General features: G+C 38.5%; 2 protein-coding genes across 3 annotated transcripts in view; one reads left to right on the top strand and one right to left on the bottom strand.

Moving 5' to 3' along the window:
• The window catches only part of dlec1 (DLEC1 cilia and flagella associated protein), a 36,060-nt gene extending 25,640 nt beyond the window's left edge, over positions 1 to 10,420 (top strand). For both annotated transcript variants that reach the window (XM_037534169.1, XM_017717652.2), the window contains exons 28-38: positions 641 to 711; positions 887 to 1,110; positions 2,858 to 2,986; positions 3,717 to 3,839; positions 3,925 to 4,010; positions 5,622 to 5,709; positions 5,801 to 6,013; positions 8,075 to 8,236; positions 8,862 to 9,015; positions 9,136 to 9,250; positions 10,072 to 10,420. In XM_037534169.1, the coding sequence (XP_037390066.1) occupies positions 641 to 711; positions 887 to 1,110; positions 2,858 to 2,986; positions 3,717 to 3,839; positions 3,925 to 4,010; positions 5,622 to 5,709; positions 5,801 to 6,013; positions 8,075 to 8,236; positions 8,862 to 9,015; positions 9,136 to 9,250; positions 10,072 to 10,198 (1,492 nt within the window). In that variant the 3' untranslated portion in view covers positions 10,199 to 10,420. The remainder of the gene's footprint in view (positions 1 to 640; positions 712 to 886; positions 1,111 to 2,857; positions 2,987 to 3,716; positions 3,840 to 3,924; positions 4,011 to 5,621; positions 5,710 to 5,800; positions 6,014 to 8,074; positions 8,237 to 8,861; positions 9,016 to 9,135; positions 9,251 to 10,071) is intronic.
• Positions 10,421 to 10,551: 131 nt separating this feature from the next.
• On the bottom strand, positions 10,552 to 18,995 carry acaa1 (acetyl-CoA acyltransferase 1). Its single transcript, XM_017717639.2, has 12 exons — positions 18,760 to 18,995; positions 17,586 to 17,679; positions 16,461 to 16,518; positions 16,244 to 16,323; positions 16,106 to 16,148; positions 15,269 to 15,367; positions 15,088 to 15,168; positions 14,171 to 14,361; positions 12,752 to 12,931; positions 12,536 to 12,591; positions 12,302 to 12,447; positions 10,552 to 11,755 (listed from the first exon to the last, which is right to left on the bottom strand). The coding sequence occupies exons 1-12, from the start codon at positions 18,916 to 18,918 to the stop codon at positions 11,680 to 11,682; spliced, it is 1,263 nt and encodes a 420-aa protein (XP_017573128.1). The 5' UTR covers positions 18,919 to 18,995; the 3' UTR covers positions 10,552 to 11,679.
• Positions 18,996 to 19,636: the final 641 nt, after the last annotated feature.

The raw sequence follows: 19,636 nt of genomic DNA, 5'->3' as shown, positions 1-19,636 counted from the left end.
GTCGCTTATCTCAGCACGTGCGTCCGCCTCCTCACTCCCCTGCATTACAACTATAAATGAAACAGTGTTTAAATATAAATGTATAAAAAATGTATAAAAAAGACAGACGCCAGTCACAACTGCATATGTGTACATATTTCTAAAGTGTGGTCTATTTGCACAAAGTTAGGTTAGTTCATCATTTATGTTGGAATAGACACTTCCAGAATGTTACGCTGCTCACTGACGTTGAACTGTGCGCTTGCACTGAGTCGGGATGTCCAACAGGTCAAAACAAGCAAAACAAAGTGCTGCTGTGCCCTGATTGGTGTTCTTCCTTTACGCTTCTTTCTTTTTGACATGTTATGTTTTTATACACACATAAACCAAAAGGAGCAACAGATTTAACATAATGTCGTGGAGTAAAAAGCAAGATATTTGAACTTCAAATGTAGTGGAGTGAAACTAAAAAGTCACCCAAAATGGAAAAACTTCAGTAAAGTACAGATACACAAAAAAGTACAGTAACAAATTACATTTACTTCATTACTGTCCACCATTGCTGTGTTGTCTTGGTTGTATTCTGTATGTTCTGTGCACTGCACTATAAATATCATGTATAATTTATTTATTTATTTTTAATACGACGTTGATCTTGCAGGTTTGGAACTCATGTTTCTGGAGGAGATACAGTGTCCAGGTCTCTGCGTTTGAATAACAGCAGCCCATACAGTAGGAACAAATCTAAAATTCCTAAGATTACAGTGCATCAGATTTCTTCAGGCTGCTTTGTTATCAGTTTTGTGCACTTAATTCTCTGCTTGTTTGCAGTGTTTTGTTACTTGTCATCTTTTACATGGGAATTGTATTTATTAAGGAATCTCTGTGACTTTTTCCTCCCTGTTAGATATTCGTATGGACTGGCTGACCTACAACAAGGAGACTGGGGACAGGAAGTTGATTGATTTGATAGTGGCATACGGTGAACCTTTTCCTCTGAAGGATGCAGATGGCAACGAAGTTGTTGGGGGGCTCGACTCTAGTGTTGTGTTTCCGCCCCCTTGGTGTCAAAGCCACTCCCCCAGCACAGATAGAGCCAGCTCCTCTCTGAGAACCAAATCAGGCAGCTCAGTAAGCAGATCGTTTATGTGGATGTGCAAGTTTCTTTAAACGTTATGTTTGCTTGAAGCATCGTACTGTGACTCATAGTTATCTCTCCGACATGTTTACGCCCATGGGCATGTCACACGGTTGACATTCTCTTTCGATTGCAAATGTGACCTCATGCATTTGCACATCTTACTGCTTAAAAGGGAGTTCGATTTTTTTTTAATTACTGCATAATTAACGTGGTTAAGATGACAACAAAGTCATTCAGGGTGGTTTGGTGTGAAATGCACCATTCTAGACAAACTTATTGAGTCAGAACTGTTCACAGTGGTGCTGATGGGAACCAGGCGTCTGAAGAGTTTAGAGCGTCTAAAAGTTCCCTCACAGGAGGTCTTTGCACAACATGGTTATTAACATTTTTCATAATTTTGAGAAGGTTTTGGCATATGCAGGGTGTTGTTTACCCTATTTGCTACTATTTTACCATAATCAACATTGCATATTAAATCTCAGAACACATGTACATTGACTGGTTTCGATTGTAAATAAAATGGCTGGCCTGGTTCATCAAACCACTCTGACGTGGCGTGGTGGGTAGCGCTGTCGCCTCACAGTGAGGAGGGCCTGGGTTCAATTCCCTCAAACCGGGGTGACCGGGGTCCTCTCTGTGTGGAGTTTGCATGTTCTCCCCATGTATGCGTGGGTTTCCTCCGGGTTCTCCAGTTTACTCCCACAGTCCAAAGACATGCAGTCAGGCCAATTGGACATGCTGCATTGCCCCTAGGTGTGAGTGACTGTCTGTGTCTGTCTGTCTGTCTGCCCTGCGATGGACTGGCGACCTGTCCATGGTGTATCCTACCTTCCGCCTGATGATTGCTGGGATAGGCTCCAGCACCACCCCCCGCGACCCTGAGGGAGAAGTGGCTTAGAAAATGGATGGATGGATGGATATTTGGAAAATGTCAGCTTCATTTCATGATGAACTGGCCAATAAAGATTGTCCAGAATTATTCAGAAGAAACAAGAAAACTTACGTGACTACTAATAAGCCGAATGTCTTATTGCAGCCATATAACTGTAATAACAGTCATCATATCATCGTTTCAGTGGAGAGAACTGATTACTTAAATGACAGAAATGACACCAGATAAGGAGACGAAACATAAAAGCTCAAGTTAGCAAGGTAGCTGCCTGTCTAGATACCTTACTTGATTTTTGCTTCTGTTCTGTGACTGAAAAGGTTAACAGCTTGTCTCTTGTGTCTGTGATTTGTTGAATGAAGACAGAAGTTTTGTTAGTGATCTCATTCAGCAATGAAGGTGAATAAAACTAATGGTTGTATTTTATTAACCCATAGCTCAGTAGCTAGGTTAGCAGTCAGATTGGTTGATGCCTCAGGGATTCCCAATGGCTTTACAATAAAGTTTTTGAAAAATGCATGCTGGGTATTGTAATGAGAGAAAATTGATTGAAGAAATATGTACAAGTGGTATAAAATCCTGAATTCTGTCAACCTGTGAGGAATATAATGCTGTACTACATGATAAATAAAATACTAAACTGTAGTTTTAGGCCAGAATGCCCCTTTAAGATGGTTTTAATTCCTTCTCTATTTTCTGCTAATATGGGGTTTTGTTATGAGAGTGATGTTGATAGTATGTTAAAGGTGTCCAGTATCAAATTCATGTCAACTCCTAATAGTGTAATCTCAGTGGATCTCTTAGCTGATCATGGTTTAACTTTTGTCTTTTTTCTTGATGTTCCGCAGGAATTTGTGGAAGAGACCTGTGATGAAGAAGAGAGAGAAGCTCTAGCAAGAAAGCTGTTTTCTGTGTTTATCCAGCCGCATGAAGGAAATGCTGCAGACTACCCATACTGCATCACTCCACAGCAGATTGTACGTATTTTCGGAAGAACGTGCTGTAGAATCTATGTTTATTTGTGTGGTGTTTCATCCTCCACCTTCTAGCATCAGTGATATAACACTTAAATGTTCAAAATTATAACTGTATTATATATTACAATATACACTTTTGAACATAAACGTACCTAAATGCTCCAGAAAGAGTCTTTAAGTGGCATAGAACGTTTACATTATGTGGAGGTTCTCTAAACTTTAAAAAACATTCTTCACACTTGCACTGCATTTACAGTAATGATTCTTTGAAGATCCAATCATTGACAGGTCCAAAAATACCATTGGACAGCTTTATTTTACTACTTATTGTAATATCTGGGGATGTGGAGACCTCTCTTGTTGAAATGTGTAATTGCAGGTTAAAAGAGAATTTATATATAGAATTTAAATGGAAAGAACGGTGAACAACATGACTTTGGAAGATGTAAGTGAATGATCTTCTATTGCCATCATATCTTCATCAGTATGTTTTTTTCATCAGGCCAGGCCTTCTTTTTAATCCTGTGTACAAGATGCATGATTTAGTCCAAAAAACTCCTGCAAAATCTAACCCGACACCTCTGACTTTGAAATGATTATGTAAGGTTTTACAGGGCGACTCGCACACTGTATTTTAGACTGTTTTTTATTCATGACTCATTAATAATATGGTGTAAAAAACGAGTGTTTCTTATGGCTACAACAAAATGTTAATTTCCTGTGAGTCCAGGTGGTTCCAGCAGGGGGCAGCAGCACCATCCATGTATCTTTTACCCCTCTTACATTGTCAGATCAAACCAGTGACCACACATGTGTGGGTTATGCTCTAGGCTATATGTCACTGGACTCAAAGGTATTTCAGTTCCCCTTATGCTTTTTTATACATAATGGAGAAAGACAGATCTCTTGATGTGAAGATGACTGTTGCTGTTGTCCAGGGCCTTCAGGATAAAGTGACCAGAGCTCAGGGTTATGAGCTGAAACCTCTGAGACTGGACCTGCAAGCGTTTGTTAAGTCAGCCATGTGAGTCATTGACATGTACATTAATATGTGCTTCACAAATGTCTGTTAAACATATAACATTTATATATATATATTGCATTTTTAAAGTTCTCTTTTTAATCCATATATGAAGTGTGAGGTTAAGACAATCTCATGTTACATAACCAAGATGTAGCTACATCACACATCTGCTGTAAACATTTTCATATTAAGTAGACACTCTGCTAAATATTACATATTTAGATATGTGATTAAATAGGATAAAGTCCATGGTAAAAGAATAGTTTGGTGAAAAATCTAATTTACTCTATTTTCCAAGTACCCCAGATTTAGCCAATCAGTTAATAAAAGTTTTTAATACAAATTTTGCTTCTTTAGTTTAGAACTGGAGCTACAAGGCTAAATTTGCTAACACTAGAATTTAAGAGTAACCTGAATAGCCCAAATTCTTTCTGTAAAAATACATCCTCAAAACTTCTCTAAACTTCTTTCTTTTAGTCTTCATCAAGGTCATGCAGGATTGCTGATGTGGTTTAGAGCACAGTATGACTTATTGTGATCTTATAGGCTTATTTTAGATCAGATTCTTATTTATGGGTCCTTGTCAAAAAAACAGTTTGTAGATCAGCATTCCTACTCCTGAGGTGAATTGTCATACAGATTCTAGTGTCTAAAGTGCATGCCTGCAGTTTTGTTCATTTTTATATTCCACAAGTTCATAAGTCATGCTGTGTCTTAATTCACATCAACAAATGTGCTCAACCGTGCTGAACACCTTGATGTGGTTTGAGTGGGTTAAAACAATTTTTGGGGAGGTATTTTAACTGAAATAATTTGGGCTATTTGGGATACTATTAATTTATAGTGTTTTTTAGCAATGTTAGCCTTGCTGCTCCAGTTCCAAATGCGAAAAGCATAATTTGGACACCAGACATGTCTTGGCCAATCGACTACACCTGGGCAAAGTAAAAAAAACTGGGTAATTAAAATTTTTCAGTGAACCATTCCTTTAATAATGTAGGAAAAAAGATGATTGCATTGTAACACTTGGACCAAAGTTTGCAAATGCCACAGCCATCTGTGGAGCCTATTAGAGCACAATTAGCTGGAACATGGCTAATCCCTGTCTCTCTGTCTGTAAACAACAATTCTAGCCAATCGTGGCATCTGTTATGTCTTGTAGACAGAATCGAGCTGCTAGTGAGGATGTCACTTCCAAGTACGTTCAGCTGATCTGCAATATGGTGCAATCAGCAGCTTAGAAAAGATGCAATGACTCATTACAGGTGGAGGAGGGACATAAACGTCACCCACCCAAATGAGTCTTTATTATGCAGAAGGTCAGAGCTGGATAGGAAGCAGGAATTGGCAACTAACTTTGGGAGAAAATAAAAAAAAAAAGATGGATAATGGTCAAGAAGACAGATTAATTAAAACTATTTATTCCAAAGTAAATTGGAAGATTACAGTAGCAACATAGAAGATTGAGCAAAAGGTACATAAAGGAACATTTTGTGGCTGATGCAGATACACATATCACAGCTGTTAGATGGCAATGAGTGACACGGATCATTTATTAGGTATGGAATGTGAGATGCTCTTGTTTTGGTCTGTGGATGTCTCCATGTGCAGTCTGATGGTCCAGATGGAGGACGACGAAGACACTCTGGAGTTCAGTGCTGCTGCCAGTGATTTACTCAGTGGTGACACACTTATACAGGTGCCACAAAATTCCTTTATACATATCCAAAACTGGCTGCCAGTTCCTTTCAGTGATCTAATAAATGGAAATCATTCCTGACTTGTTGTAGGAGTATTTGGTGGTGCGAACGCTGCAGCTGAGCAACAGCACGGACATGCCTTTGGGTTTCAGACTGAGCGTCCCGCAGCCATTCTCTGTGCTGAGGCCTGGTTGTCAACACCACCGCACAGCCAGCTCACATACCCCATCACTCATACACGGCCAGCCAGTGTCCACAGAGAGCCGGCCAGCACGGCTGCTGCAGCCCAAACACAGCATGCAGGTCTGTAGTTATTCAAATAGAGGCAAATGTCCAAACTTACTCTGGTGTTTCCTTAATTGCGTATTCTGATCAATATGTTTTTATTGAGAAACATACTTTTTCCTTAAAAAAGAAAAAGGCAGTATGCACTCATCTTTTAAATAAGAATAAAACTTCATTTGGTTTTCATTTTTCTGAATAAGCTGCACAGCCAGCTCACATCTTGGCTAGCTCACTCAGTTGGGAAAAAACTGTTAAACTGCCATTATTTTGACATTTTTAAATGTGTCTTTGAGTGTGTGATTTTTTGACTTCAGAAAAATGTGCATGCAAGCCACTGATATTGTGTCTCACATTAAGCAAAATGGCCACACCCAAGTGTAGCTACAGTACTGTGCAAAAACACTTCAGGAAAATCAGGAAGCAAGCTGAAATCATGATGTCTTCTCACAGTGGAAGGATGGATTGAAACACATGAAGCAAGAGTGGAGCTTGATTTTCTCCTCTCTTTCAAAGACATTCACACAGTACTATATATTTTAAACAAAAAGATGTCAATTAATTCTTTAGGCCAATCCTGTTAATCACAAATGCCTAAAACAGAAGATAAATCATTAAATCAGCTGAACAGTCACATACTGGTCACCTCTTATTAGAGCTGCCTGCGATGAATGGATTTCAGGATTTTAGGGGTGGTGAAGGTGCTGGATCCCTGTGGGTTTTTTTTATTTCGCTCATTCATATACATTATTTTTCTGACATAAAACGAAGACCTACAGACATGAAATGGTGGTCAGTAGGTAGTAGTTCCTCCTGCTACACAGACACATGACATAAGCCCAATTGGCCTGAAGGGGCCCATACCTCCTATACTGTGAGGCTTACAGACATCATTCTGGGTGCTGCTGATTTCTTGCCTCATACTATACCAACATTTATTAAAAGCTTGAAAGTCCCTCCCCTGGAGCTATTTTGAATTTTTTGCAAAAGCTGCTTTTGTGAGCTCATCCTAGGTTTTTCATCCAGGCTTTATGAATGGTATGATTTATGGCATCAATTTATCCACAAGACCTAGAAACTCAATAATTCAATAATAATATCAAATCAATTTGTAAAAATGGCAACCATGTGCTGTAAAAGCTAAGTTGCATGTTGCATCTCAGCATGTTGCATCTTTGAGTTTTTACAGATAAACTGATAATTAGAAAGCTGTGGCTATCATCAGCCAATCAGCTTTCAGCCGGCATTTAAAAGACTCAACATTGACCAATCATCATGATATTATAATAGCGTGTCTGTAGGATTACCCTATGAAGTTTTTAAAAGAATTGACCATTAGGAGACACTACTCACTTTTCCATATCTCATGCATTATTTCATTTAAGGACCTGATGCTATTCATTCATTAGTGAACCTAATTAATACAAGTTAGCAATTACAAGTGTTTTTATAAAATGTTTCTTATTTTAAAAACAGCCCAGTTTAAACTAATCTTAAGATATTTAGCCAATTGTTTCAAATTTGGTCATGAAATCATGTAAGGCATCTAGAGGTAAGTAATTTTTAAAAATGCTGACTTTTTTGTCCACATAGTTGCCACATATTAATTAATAATTGTGGCCAATGCAATTCTGAATTAAATTACTAATTACCAAGCCTCAAAACATCTAAAATTTCAAATGTATTCAGATTCAGGCATGCAAAATGTGACCCAGATTGGCCTTCGGGTGGCGTTACAGTGCACAATAAGACCTAAAATCACATTTTCTTACTGACAGTTAAATAATAGATTCACAAGTTATGTCAGAAATTGTACAGCTTGTCTGTTATTTTGACTTATTTGTTCAAGGTCTGCAGCTTAGAATGCGAAGATCAAAAGGTGAATCTGTACAAAACTGGAAAAATATCTACGCTGAAAGTCCCTAATCAATAATTCTGTCATATGAAGAATTTTGCAAAAATCAGATTGGAAATGTTAGAACCCTCTGTCTGCACATACATGCACTCCAGCACCATGGTTTTATCAGCCCTAAATAAAGCCTAAATAAGTGATTAAATGCTCTGGTATGATCGTTTTGGCAGGTAAAGGTGGCCTTTCACCTTACAGCATCCCTCCTGACCTGTCCGAGTCAGCCATGTGAGGAAGTCCCGCCCTCTGTGATGGAGCTGCGTAGCGAGAGAGGAGAAAAGAGACTACGCTTTGAGCAGAGTCTCACCATCCAGTATAGCAACAATACTGTGCAGGTAATGCAGCCTTATTCATTAATTCTTTAGATTACATAATGGTCATACCATATGTATATTTTGTGATATTGTATGCGATTATGTATTGTACAGTATTTGTCTCAAAAAACTTAAAATTAGTCATTTGAGCTGGTTTAAGTGCACTGGTTGCGGACACAGGTGATCACACACACGCTTGTTCAATATTCATAGAAAAGCATTCTGATAGATAGGGATTCTGTGGCACTGCTGTATATGAGCCTGAGTGTATCATGCCTGGTCCAAAGCGTTAGCTGGAGTCCACATAGTATTGGGCTGTGGAGCAGTGGAACAACATTCTCTGGAGAAAACTTCACTACCTGACCTCACTAAAGCTCATGTGGATGAATGCTATTATATCCTCACAGCAATATTCCAACATCTAGTGTAAGCCTTCCCAGAAGAGTAGAGGCTGTTGTTGAAGCAAAGAGGTACAAATTATTCCTATTAATAATACTGATTTCAGAAGAAATGCTGGATGAGCAGGTGTCTACAAACCGTAGTTATCTGCCCTAAACCTACCCACCACAAACATTCTGTTAAAATGACAAGTCAGGTCTCATTTGTCATGCTTAAAGATCTAAATCAATGTTCTGACTGTTTTTAGACTATACCCTTATGTGCCCACCTGTCACTACCCACGCTGCACCTTTCCTGTGACAGCATAGACTTCGGCACCTGCTTTGTTGGTCAGACCAGGGTCAAAGAAGTGCACATCTACAACCATGGGGGCTCCAGCAGCTACTGGACTGCATTTATGGGTACGCAAAGAAATGCAACAACGCAACTTTTATAGAAAGTCAAATTCTATGTATTCAATATTTTAAGTTTATCCAAGCTTTGTAGAAGTTAACTTGATTGTTATTGTTGTTGTTGTGTAGAGGCTGAGGAGCAGAGTGAAGTTTTCAGAGTTAGTCCAGAGTGTGGGCTTTTAAAGCCACTGGAATATCCTGTCTCCTCCTGTAGACAAACACTGGAGATCAGCTTCATGGCCAGGTACCTGTCCTATATTATTAAAGGTGCATGAGTCAAAATTGAAGATACGCAAACCTCTAGGGGTGAAGCAGGTGAACAACTATACTGGACAGATCTTTTTACTCTTTGGATCCGCCTCCCGTTCCCACCCATCAACACAAAGCACTTCATATTTAGATATAGATGATAAAAGTATGGCATTATGCCAATATGCAAAATACTCGACATAGCCTACATCTCAATACAGCACACTGTAGCTGATGATACAGTTTCAGAAGATGTTAATAACAGTGAATACTACAGCTATCGGGTTATTTATCTTAGGGTGGCAATGCTTGCTTTCTGGAACTTGGCTAAAACACAAAGTGTTGATTTATTCTACTTGGTAAATTATGATGAGATGTTTCCTCTAATTATCTAAGTACACTCCAACGCCTTTCCTTGTATAGCACTGATGTTTGGCAAGAGTGGGCATCCCGTGTCTCTTTTGTCCAAGGGGACTGCAAAGTTACAAGCTTATAAACACATGGCATTTGGTTCAAAACGGTTTTCTGCTCAAGAATGGTCAAAAGTGTCCTGTTTCTCTTTGTAATGAAGCAAATATAACCTCTACATTAGCAATAAGGGTAGAACGGGTTTGCTTTGTTACCTACACTGGAGTCTGATGCAGTATTATATACATATCTATATGTAATGTCAGTGATAAAGATTTATCTACTTGATTTATTTTGTAAAGTCAGTATATGTATCATTACAGACCTGTCCAGGAGGAACATCGCTAATCCCTTGTCCAACTTTAACCTGTGTAGAAAAGATCTGCTAATAGTGTTTGTCTTTCACAGTGACCAGAGTTCATTCCAGGGTATAGTCACTGTGCAGGGCATTCTGGGAGAGCCCCCCCTTGCTCTGCAGGTTCAGGGGAGAGGATCCTTCGATGAGAGATACGTATCCATGACACCAGACAGCTAAGAAAACACTGGATTTCATTTTTATTGTTATTTATTTGTGTAATTAAAATACATCATTGTCATTTGTAAAAAGATTTTTTTTTCTTTTTATGTGACAAATAAAAGGCTAAACACACTAAGAGCTGTAGAAAAAAGGCATTTGGCTGTTTAACTTTCCATAATCATAAAAAAACAGCTCTCTTCAAGAGAAGCCTGATCAAAGTACAGATCAAAGGAGACATGATGTAAAAACAAAAACAGAGATATGAACAGATCATTGTTATGCTAGCTTCATATCAACAATTCCTTAGTCCAAACTCGGAATTTGCACTGTTTGGATCATTGTACTTTAACTTTTATAATAACAGAAAAGCCTAGAATCATGAGCACTTTTAATGGAAAAGCTGAAATATGGTGAGACAATCATGTGTGAAACCCCACCACCTTCCAGACTAAAGCCCAATAAATTCCCATATCAGCCTTCCATTTCATGTAAGGTTTTCACAATTCCCACCACCCCATCTCCTGCTTGTTCCTTAGTCCTATCTTCCTATCTGTCAGTGATGCCACCATCCAGAAGGAGTCCTTGGCCTTTTTAACTCCAAGCAGATGCCACCCAGAACTCCATCCCAAGTTCTCTTCCCTACCTCAACCAGTCTTCCTCTCTCATACTATCACCATAGGTTGGAGGCACAATCTAAACTCGGAAATGGAATCTTTTTACATACGTCTACAAATAAACTCCCATTTTATTCAGTGTTCTGTTCACTGTGTAGCACAACAGGCTTTGGTGCTGTTTCAGGGCTAGTAGGTAAAGTGTCAGATTTTTGTACTTTTTATATTGGATTATGTGGTGGTTCCCAACCCTGGTCCTGGAGGACCCCATGTCCTGCACATTTTAATGTTTCCCCTGCTTTTAACACACCTGATCCAACTAATGTGTTCATTATGACTTTAAGGGCGTTGAAGCAGGGAAAACACGAAAATGTGCAGGGCTGGGAATACTCCAGGACCAGGGCTAGGAACCTGTGGGCCAATCTGTCTCCTGTGAGAACTTCCTTGCTTATTTAAAATCACAAACTGAGTAATTGCAGGATCATGTGCAAAAATGAAATTTGAGGCCACAGGAAAACGATGATGAAATGTATCAGCAAACAGGCTCAGCAAGTTTCAGCACCTCAGCAGTATACTGAAACTTTATGGTGAAGAAATTTTCCGATCTCTGTGACTAGTTTTTATAAAAAAAAACAAGGCACGCTCAGATTAACGTCTACAAATGAGCCGAAGCACCACAGGCTTCAACTACCTTTTTCTAAAAGTTTCTTAAGCTTTACCTACTCTTTGATTTAGATAAATCCTTGATTCAGTCTACAGTGGTATTCTCTGAAGAGAATCTTTACCCTTATATTAGTGTTGAATTAGAGTCGATCATTATCTGCAGGTTCATCTTGATCACGACAGAATCAGTGTGCTTCATCAGAAGCTCTAATCCTGTAATCTTCCTCACTGTCCAGGATACTCAAACACTGCAGCTGCTCCCATCCCAGTTCCAATGCACATGGACACCACACCATACGCTCTGAAATAACAAACCAGATATTTACTTCAGACAATGAATAAACATAAATTATTCTACATTTTTTATCTGAAAATAGTGTTACATGCTCTTAAAAAGGGGGGCTCAGTTCAAGAGTTCTTTAGTAAAAACAGTGGTTGCGAGTGAACCACTTGAGTGGTTCTTTACGCAGGAAGATGGTTATTCTCCACGATTGAGAACCTGCTGTGCTTGTTCTTTCAACAACTTTTTATAAATTATCCTACAGTCAACTTTGGAATTATTGGCATCCTTCAAGAACCTGATTTAAAATGTTCTTCAAAAGGTTTTTGAGTAAGAGCTTAGCATTTATCCAGTAACAATTTCTACATGAATGTTGTTTTATTTTAAGAACAGTGTAGTCTTTAAAAAAAACATAACAAAATTATTGGCACCCATAAAGAATGTCTTAAGAAATTTTATCTTCTTTGCAGTCTTTCTTCTTAATGCGTCTAGACTCCACATACCAAGACTGCTTAACTGGTAGACCCATTAAATGGTTTAGTTATAAAGCCAGAGCAATGTATTCACCTCTTTCGCCTACGTTTGAGCTCGTTGAGCAGGGTCACAACCTGGCGGGCTCCTGTGCAGCCCAGCGGATGTCCCAGAGCGATGGCACCACCATTGGGGTTCACTTTGTTTAGTGGAATGCCAAGTTTCTCAACACAGTATACTGCCTACAGTAAAAAAATATGTATGTATGTTTTGGTGATGATAAAGATGTGGCTGAACAGCTCTGTATAGGCCTGACTATTTCCAACCCACCTGACTAGCAAAGGCCTCATTGATCTCAAAGACATCAATATCATCAACAGTCAAACCTATAAGAAAAAAAAAAGAGAGATACAATTGTTAGTTGTTGCTCTATACAGGACATAGTCTATAACATCAAGATTCCAAGCTAAAAAGGTAAAGCAAAACATTTCATTGCCTTTGGCCAAGTGATGCAGCACTACGGGAAGCAGCAGTGTGCCACCCTACCTGCTTGCTCAAGGGCTGCTGGAATTGCGTAGGCAGGGCCGATACCCATCACATCTGGGGGTACGCCCACCACAGCACTGGATCTCAGGACCCCAAGCACAGGCAGACCAAGAGCCTCCACTGCAGATCGGCGGCCCACCAGAACAGCTGCTGCTCCATCACTGACCTGACTGGCATTACCTACAAGCACATTACTGATCTTTAATTGGTCCAAACACACAAGCAAATATGCATTATTCTGCTAAACAAACTACCAATACATCAACAATAATAATGCACATCTGATACTGGATGGGTATTTGGGCAACTGAAGCTATTAACACTGTACCAAACAATCTTTTTTTTCTGGTAAAATACCTTTCTGTTGCAACATGTCTTTTTGTATATAATTTGTGGGATTTCTTGTTCCAGCTTGTTTAGATGCTATGGGTTTTTAAGAAAACAAAATGTAACTGTTGCCTTAAGGCACCAGCACGTGACAATGGAACTGCAAAGCATATAATGGGAGTAAACGAATACACTGCCTTGAAATCTGTCATTTCCTCAACATTTTTACAGTCCAAGTTGATATTTTTATCATTATAATTATTTACTGTTTTGTATTCTTAAAACATTTATGCAATTATGGCTGTTGTGCACGTTTTTCCATGACTAGATGATGAATGTCCTTTGCCCGTGTATACATTTTTCTTTCACTGTGTCTTGCAGTTCCATTGTTGCATGCTGTTGCCATATGGAAACGAAATGCTAAGTATCTCCCACAGTTTATTTCATATTTCTAAATTCATGCAATGAAGGGCTGAACCCATGCAATGTTTCAAAATGTCTGTATAATTAAAAGGTGAGCACAAACAAAGTACTCCAGAGTGGTCAGATGTGAAATGCTCCATTCGAGATAAACTTACACAGAACTGAGTCAGAATTGTTCACAGTGGTGATGTCTGAAGCGCTTCATGCCTTTAAAACTTTAAGCTCCCTTACGTGACGTTATTACACGAAATGGTCAAGTATATACTGCCTGATACATGAGACATTTGTATGATACTTTTGCCCTAAACAAATATATTATTTGGAATATATTTATAGTGGAAAGTACATGTAGGGCATTGTAAGGCCCCAATGAAATGTACTATTTCAGATTTTCAGTAAAAACATTATTTTACACTATACCATCATCAGCATTACATATAAACTCAAAATACACGCATAGGTTTACTGTTTGTTTTAGGTAGTATAAAAAAAGGCTATAAGAGTTATGAGTTAGAAACCCTTGGTTCCCATCACCACTACTGTTAAGAATTCAGTAAGTTTCTCTACAGTGAACCATTTCACATTTCACATCAAACCACTGACTGAATTAAATTATTCAAAACTTTTAAAAAATTGTTAAAATTTCCCTTTAAACATTTATATGCACACCTGCTGTGGTGCTGCCATCCTCCTTGAAGGCTGGGCGCAGTTTGGCCAGACCCTCCAGTGTGGTGCCCGGCCGGATGCCGTCGTCCTTGGTTACCGTGATGGTGCGTTCAACGCCATTCTCATCCACGAATTTTGTGGTGACTGGAACGATCTCCTGCTGAAACAGGCCCCGTTTCTGAGCCACAGCCGCCCTACCCAGGAGGAAAAATACATAAAGGAAAAGTCCACATATCAATCTAATAATTAACACTATTATTTCCAATAAAATTGGAGTAGCAGCAGCATTCAAATTGAGGTGCATCAGTCTGGAGATGACCACTCAATGGGACAGTTATTCAAATGCTGTAATACATTCTAATCACTTATAACGATATGCAATAATGTATGCACTCATTTCTTGGCCAATATACATTTCTCAGGGTATTTTCAACGTAGAAAAGCATTGCTTTTTGCATTTACAGTCAATTTGGCTGGTTGCGGATTTTTATTAGATTAAACCCAAAGCTCACACTGTGTGAAGTAAATGCAGACATATTTCAGCACTTTATATTATCCCAAATGGAACTGTAAATATTATTCACTGTTTAATAGGCCAAACTGGCATTTTAAATTCTTTCAAAATGATTAAAATGATAAATAAAGTGCTACATGCAAAGCTAGAGGTGACTGGCTATTTAGCACAATGAGCAACACAGATCGGCCAAAGTCACCATAATAAATCTGTTGATTGCTGATTGCATGTTTGGAGCAAAAAACGATTCCGATTTTGGCCAATTCCATTTGTGCATCTCTAACAGAATCGTTTCTAATAAAATAATAACTTAATCTAATTGTTCTGGGGCCTGAGAGTTACACCCTTTTTATGATCATGATCAGGAGAATAAAGGCTGAGGGAAGTGCTCAGAATGTGATCGTACTTCTGCTGAGAGCTGAGAGAAAAGGAGTCCTGCTTTTCTCTGCTGATGCCAAACCGCTCTGCTACATTCTCTGAGGTGATTCTGCAAAAACAATACAAAACACGACAGCAGGTGACTCTAGCCTTCAGCGCTAACTGGACACTCAAAGCATACTGTCCCAAGTGTGCCAGAGAGGAATTACCCCATTGGGATGATACAGTCTCTGGCCTTCTCTACGTCCATCATTCTAGAGCTGATGTCCCCCGGATTTCCAACAGAACGCAGAGACATGCTCTCCACCCTGTAAGCACGCAGCATGAACACTTCAGGACTGCCAGCTGTTAAGGATGACTAGAAAATAGTTTTATTTTTGCATTTTTGTTCATTGTTATTAGTCAAGTAGACCTTCTTTCTGCAACATTTTAGCACATGAATCCCTGCAAGTCACTTGTCATGTGTAGATGCATAAGCAGAAAAGTATAGATGCTACAAAGCACATATAGTACCAATATTAAAGAGCTCATATCCTACATACTTGTATTTTAATTTTTTTTCCCTTTTTTCCCATTTATAACATTTGTGTGAGTTTATGCACCAAAAACAACATAATTTATACCGTACAGCTTTATTTTTATCTCTCACCACTTTTGTTACTGTACCTTTAAGACTGATATTTGTAATGTGCGCCTTAATCAAAAAGCACTCAGAACTGTTTTTCACTATATTGGCCCTTTGGTTACCCATACATGGCCATAAATAAATGCTACTTTGTGTAAAGACACATCTGTGGTCCATATTTAAGCCGTAGAAAGTTTCTTTGGGATCTTTTATGCAGTAATCATTTCAATTACATGTTAAATGTAAACAGTAATAAGATACTGTAGTTTAATGAGGTTTATACCTGTTGGCTATTGAATCTGGCTTATAAGTGCAGTCAACACTGCGTTATTCAGTATTACACCAATGATTTAGTAAATTATTCATTATCACAACTAGACATTAAAACAACTAGAAATATCCAAACAAAAGAGATACTAACCCACATGCAAGGCCCATATCATAAGAGCCATTCCTGATTCCACCTTTAAAAGAAGCAGAGAAAGCCTACCTTCATGATAGAAATCTCACACAGACATGACTGTTTATTTACTTTTGGCCTTTGAACCTGAACTCTTACCCGCTATGTTCAAAAGTGCCTGCAATCCGGATGAGCACTGCCTGTTTACTGTGTAGACAGGCACTTTTTCTGGAAAGCCACTGAAAGCCAGAGATACAGTTTAGTGTATAGGTGTTAAACAGAGCTGTTATTATTAGTGTAATTATTAGTTATTTACCAAGCGTGGTCAGTCTGAATTCATCTATGAATGAGTCAAAAACACTGAAAATCATCAGACCTGAGAAACTGGGCAATTCTTGCCACCAGAGCTCCTCCTCCTGGCTGTAATACGTTACCTGTAGGATAACAGTAAGGAGAAAAGGTAAACCTGTGAGATGTTTACTTCTCTTAGAGGTTTTACAATATCATTGCTGTCAGGACAAAAGAATTCTTAACTTTCAATGTAAATGAATGGAATTAGAATGTATTCTGAGTAATTTTGGACTGTTGTTCTATTCATCATATAGTTGGCATTTTAAAATTATATTCAAATGTGTAAAAAATAATATATAATATATATTTTATAATTATATTTTAATCTTTCATACTAATATATTTTAAATATTTTTTACAATAAAAAATTGCAACCATGGAGAAACAAAGTTATGTTCCAACAGTGATTATATGCATATTTATATCCATTTTTAAGTGGTGGGTGCAAAACAACAAACACTGTGAAACTAATAGACTTTGAATTCATTAGGGATGCAAAACGAAGTCGGGATTGAACATCATCGGACAGATATTTCTTGATGTATTTATTTATGACTCTGGAAGAGCAGAATTTTTATGTGATGCTGGACTGCTGTGCTAAAATATCTGTATATTGTTCATTTCACTGAATTTGCAACCCCAAAGAAGTAAATGTTGTATTTCTCTGTAATGATTCTACATTTTACAATAGCTCATGTATCAGCTTCCGCATCAACAGATATGTACATGGAAAATATCGGAAATGGCCACTGGCCTAGAATTCCCATGTGTGGAGCATCTCTAGAATTAATAATATTTACTGTCATAAATTAAACGGTTCACACAATTCTACTACTTTAATGCTTCTGAAAGAAACAACCATGAAAGTAAGAAAATAAAAAACCTGGTGCATCTCACATTGTGTGTGTATATATTTAAAATGCAACTTATCTCAAGGCCAGAATGGATTGTTTGGGTTGTTTGTTTTCATTAGATGCTGTGGTACTTTGGGACGCACTTTGATATGAAGACTTGCATGTTTTTTATTCTTAATCAAAAATGTACTGAAACCTGGTGCCCAAATAACAGTACAGTACACCCACTGCACCCTTATACAAAGATTAATTCTCTGTATTTAGTTCTCACTGGTGGCTGTGGTTTAGTGACTTACCGACACAAACATCTCCCAGTTTATCTGGTGACAGATCCACATCCTTCAGGACTGCACTCATCACTGCACTCAGCAGCTCATCTGGGGTTGTGTCCTGCGGAACACAAGAACCACAAAAGCCAAGAGTCAGATGGCGGCACTTGGCAGGATGCTGAATGACCCATTGCACAGTTCTGACCCTTGCTCCACTGTGAATGGACATTTTGCACTGAAGGTGCAATGATCAAATACACTTTTATGCTTAACCTACACACTTCAGAAACATGGTTCTTCAAGGGTTCTTTAGCAAAAGGAGGGATTCTATTTAGAACCATGCATTCTACATAGAACCATTTTGTGCTTAGATGGCTCTTTACATGGTGAAACAGCTCTTCAGACTGAGGGAGAATACTGTACTGTATAGAGCTCTATGCAAACTCTTTTTGAAAAAGGTTCCATACAGCACTAAAAAGGTACATCTGCTGTTCACTCAAACGGTTGTTTCAGGTTTCTTTAGTTAAGGGAATGGTTCTATTGTAAAAGAATGAGTTCTGTACTCATTTCATGCTTTCATTTTTTTTGTGTGGTGAAATGGTTCTTTAGACTGAAGAAGAATGCGTTGTATATGTTTTGTTTGTTTTTTGCAAAAAAGTTCCACGTAGCACCAGAGAGGGTTCTTTTGTCATTTGAAGCATGCTAAAAGAAACAAAGCCAGAACTTGCGGTTCTATTTAGAACCACTTCATGCTTAAAATTTGTAGATAAGAAAAGGAAAACCTACTTAAATCCATAAGCTAATGATGCAGGACAAGAAAGTAATGGCTACACAGGTCATGGATAGTTAGTGTGTGAAAGTTCAACCTCCTCTTGTATTTTTATTTACTTAGTTTACTTGTTTACTATGCTACTATGGGCGGTTTTAAACAGGTTTCTATACAGGGATAAGTTCCATACCGAAATACAAACTGGACTGTCACGGTTTATTTCACTTTTTCCCTTTAAGCTAATGAAGTTTACAGTATTCTACACTGAAAAAACAACAGTTTATTAAATGACTAAACAGAGACACCTACAGGCGGCGTAGCGCCACTACAGGGCTATTTGATGTGTAAATAAAAGAATTAGGCAAAATCCCTAAGATTATAAATAATCTGAAAAATGACCACACGGACATACAGACATGCAGCCAACTGCACCTTGAACGAGCCTCTTTTGGCTCTCCCGATTGCAGTCCGTAATCCGTGAACCACAACAACATCATTCGGCCCAGCCGAAGCGCCGCAGGGCTTCATGCGGACGGAGGGCTCGCTTATCCCCGCAGAGACATGCCGAGAGACCGTCTTCAACCGCAGCATCGCGGACGGAGAACCGGGACACTTCACTGAACCGTAACGCAATGCACTTGCTGTCAGTTCCTTATGAACTAGGCTGTTGAAGAGGGGCTGGTGAGCTCATTTCAAAATAAAAGTCTACATTTCATGTTGGAAAGTGAATTTCAAGCCCAGTACGATTTTCTGTTTTTCATGTTTTGCCTGCTCTAACACATCAACTCTTTACAGAACATTTTGACGTGAGTATTGCTGATGCTAGTCATATCAAGACTGAAATGAAGAATGCAAAACTGAAATTGATTGAAAGTGTTTTATTTTATGTGATCATTCTTCATAGTACCAACTATCATTATAATAACAATAATTCTAATAATAATAGTAATAATAATATGAAGAAGAATGAAAATAACAATAATACCAAAACTCAGCATCACTTCAATGCCATTAAACTGTTTTCAAAAACTGACCAATTGAATACACACATAAACGAATTTGAAATAAAGGAAGGAAGGAAGAAAGAATGGATGCAAGAGGAATCCAACTCATTTTTCAAAATTTCTTCATGACTGCAAGCGTTTAAAAAGTTTGCCTTTGTTCATTTTTCAAAATAAAAGGCTGTGTGCGTTTAAAAATGCCCCAAGAGATTCAAAACGAGTTCGACTGTGCAGTCAGCTGTACGCTTGCAGTGGCACAGCTAAGCTGATCACAGGCCTGAAGTCTGATGACACTGCGGGACATCAGC

Source organism: Pygocentrus nattereri, chromosome 24 (genome assembly GCF_015220715.1).
Source record: "Pygocentrus nattereri isolate fPygNat1 chromosome 24, fPygNat1.pri, whole genome shotgun sequence".
In the NCBI taxonomy this organism is placed as follows: domain Eukaryota; kingdom Metazoa; phylum Chordata; class Actinopteri; order Characiformes; family Serrasalmidae; genus Pygocentrus; species Pygocentrus nattereri.
This window is presented reverse-complemented; position numbering and strand designations above follow the sequence as displayed.

Bases quoted from the DNA above. Each gene is read 5' to 3' on its own strand.
- acaa1 (XM_017717639.2), bottom strand. From the start codon at position 18,918: ATGCTGCGGTTGAAGACGGTCTCTCGGCATGTCTCTGCGGGGATAAGC. The intron at 17,680-18,759 runs GTGCAGTTGGCT...TGTGTTCCGCAG, and splicing joins CCAAAAGAGGCTCGTTCAAG to GACACAACCCCAGATGAGCT. The intron at 16,324-16,460 runs GTCTGATGATTT...TCTGGCTTTCAG, and splicing joins AGAATTGCCCAGTTTCTCAG to TGGCTTTCCAGAAAAAGTGC.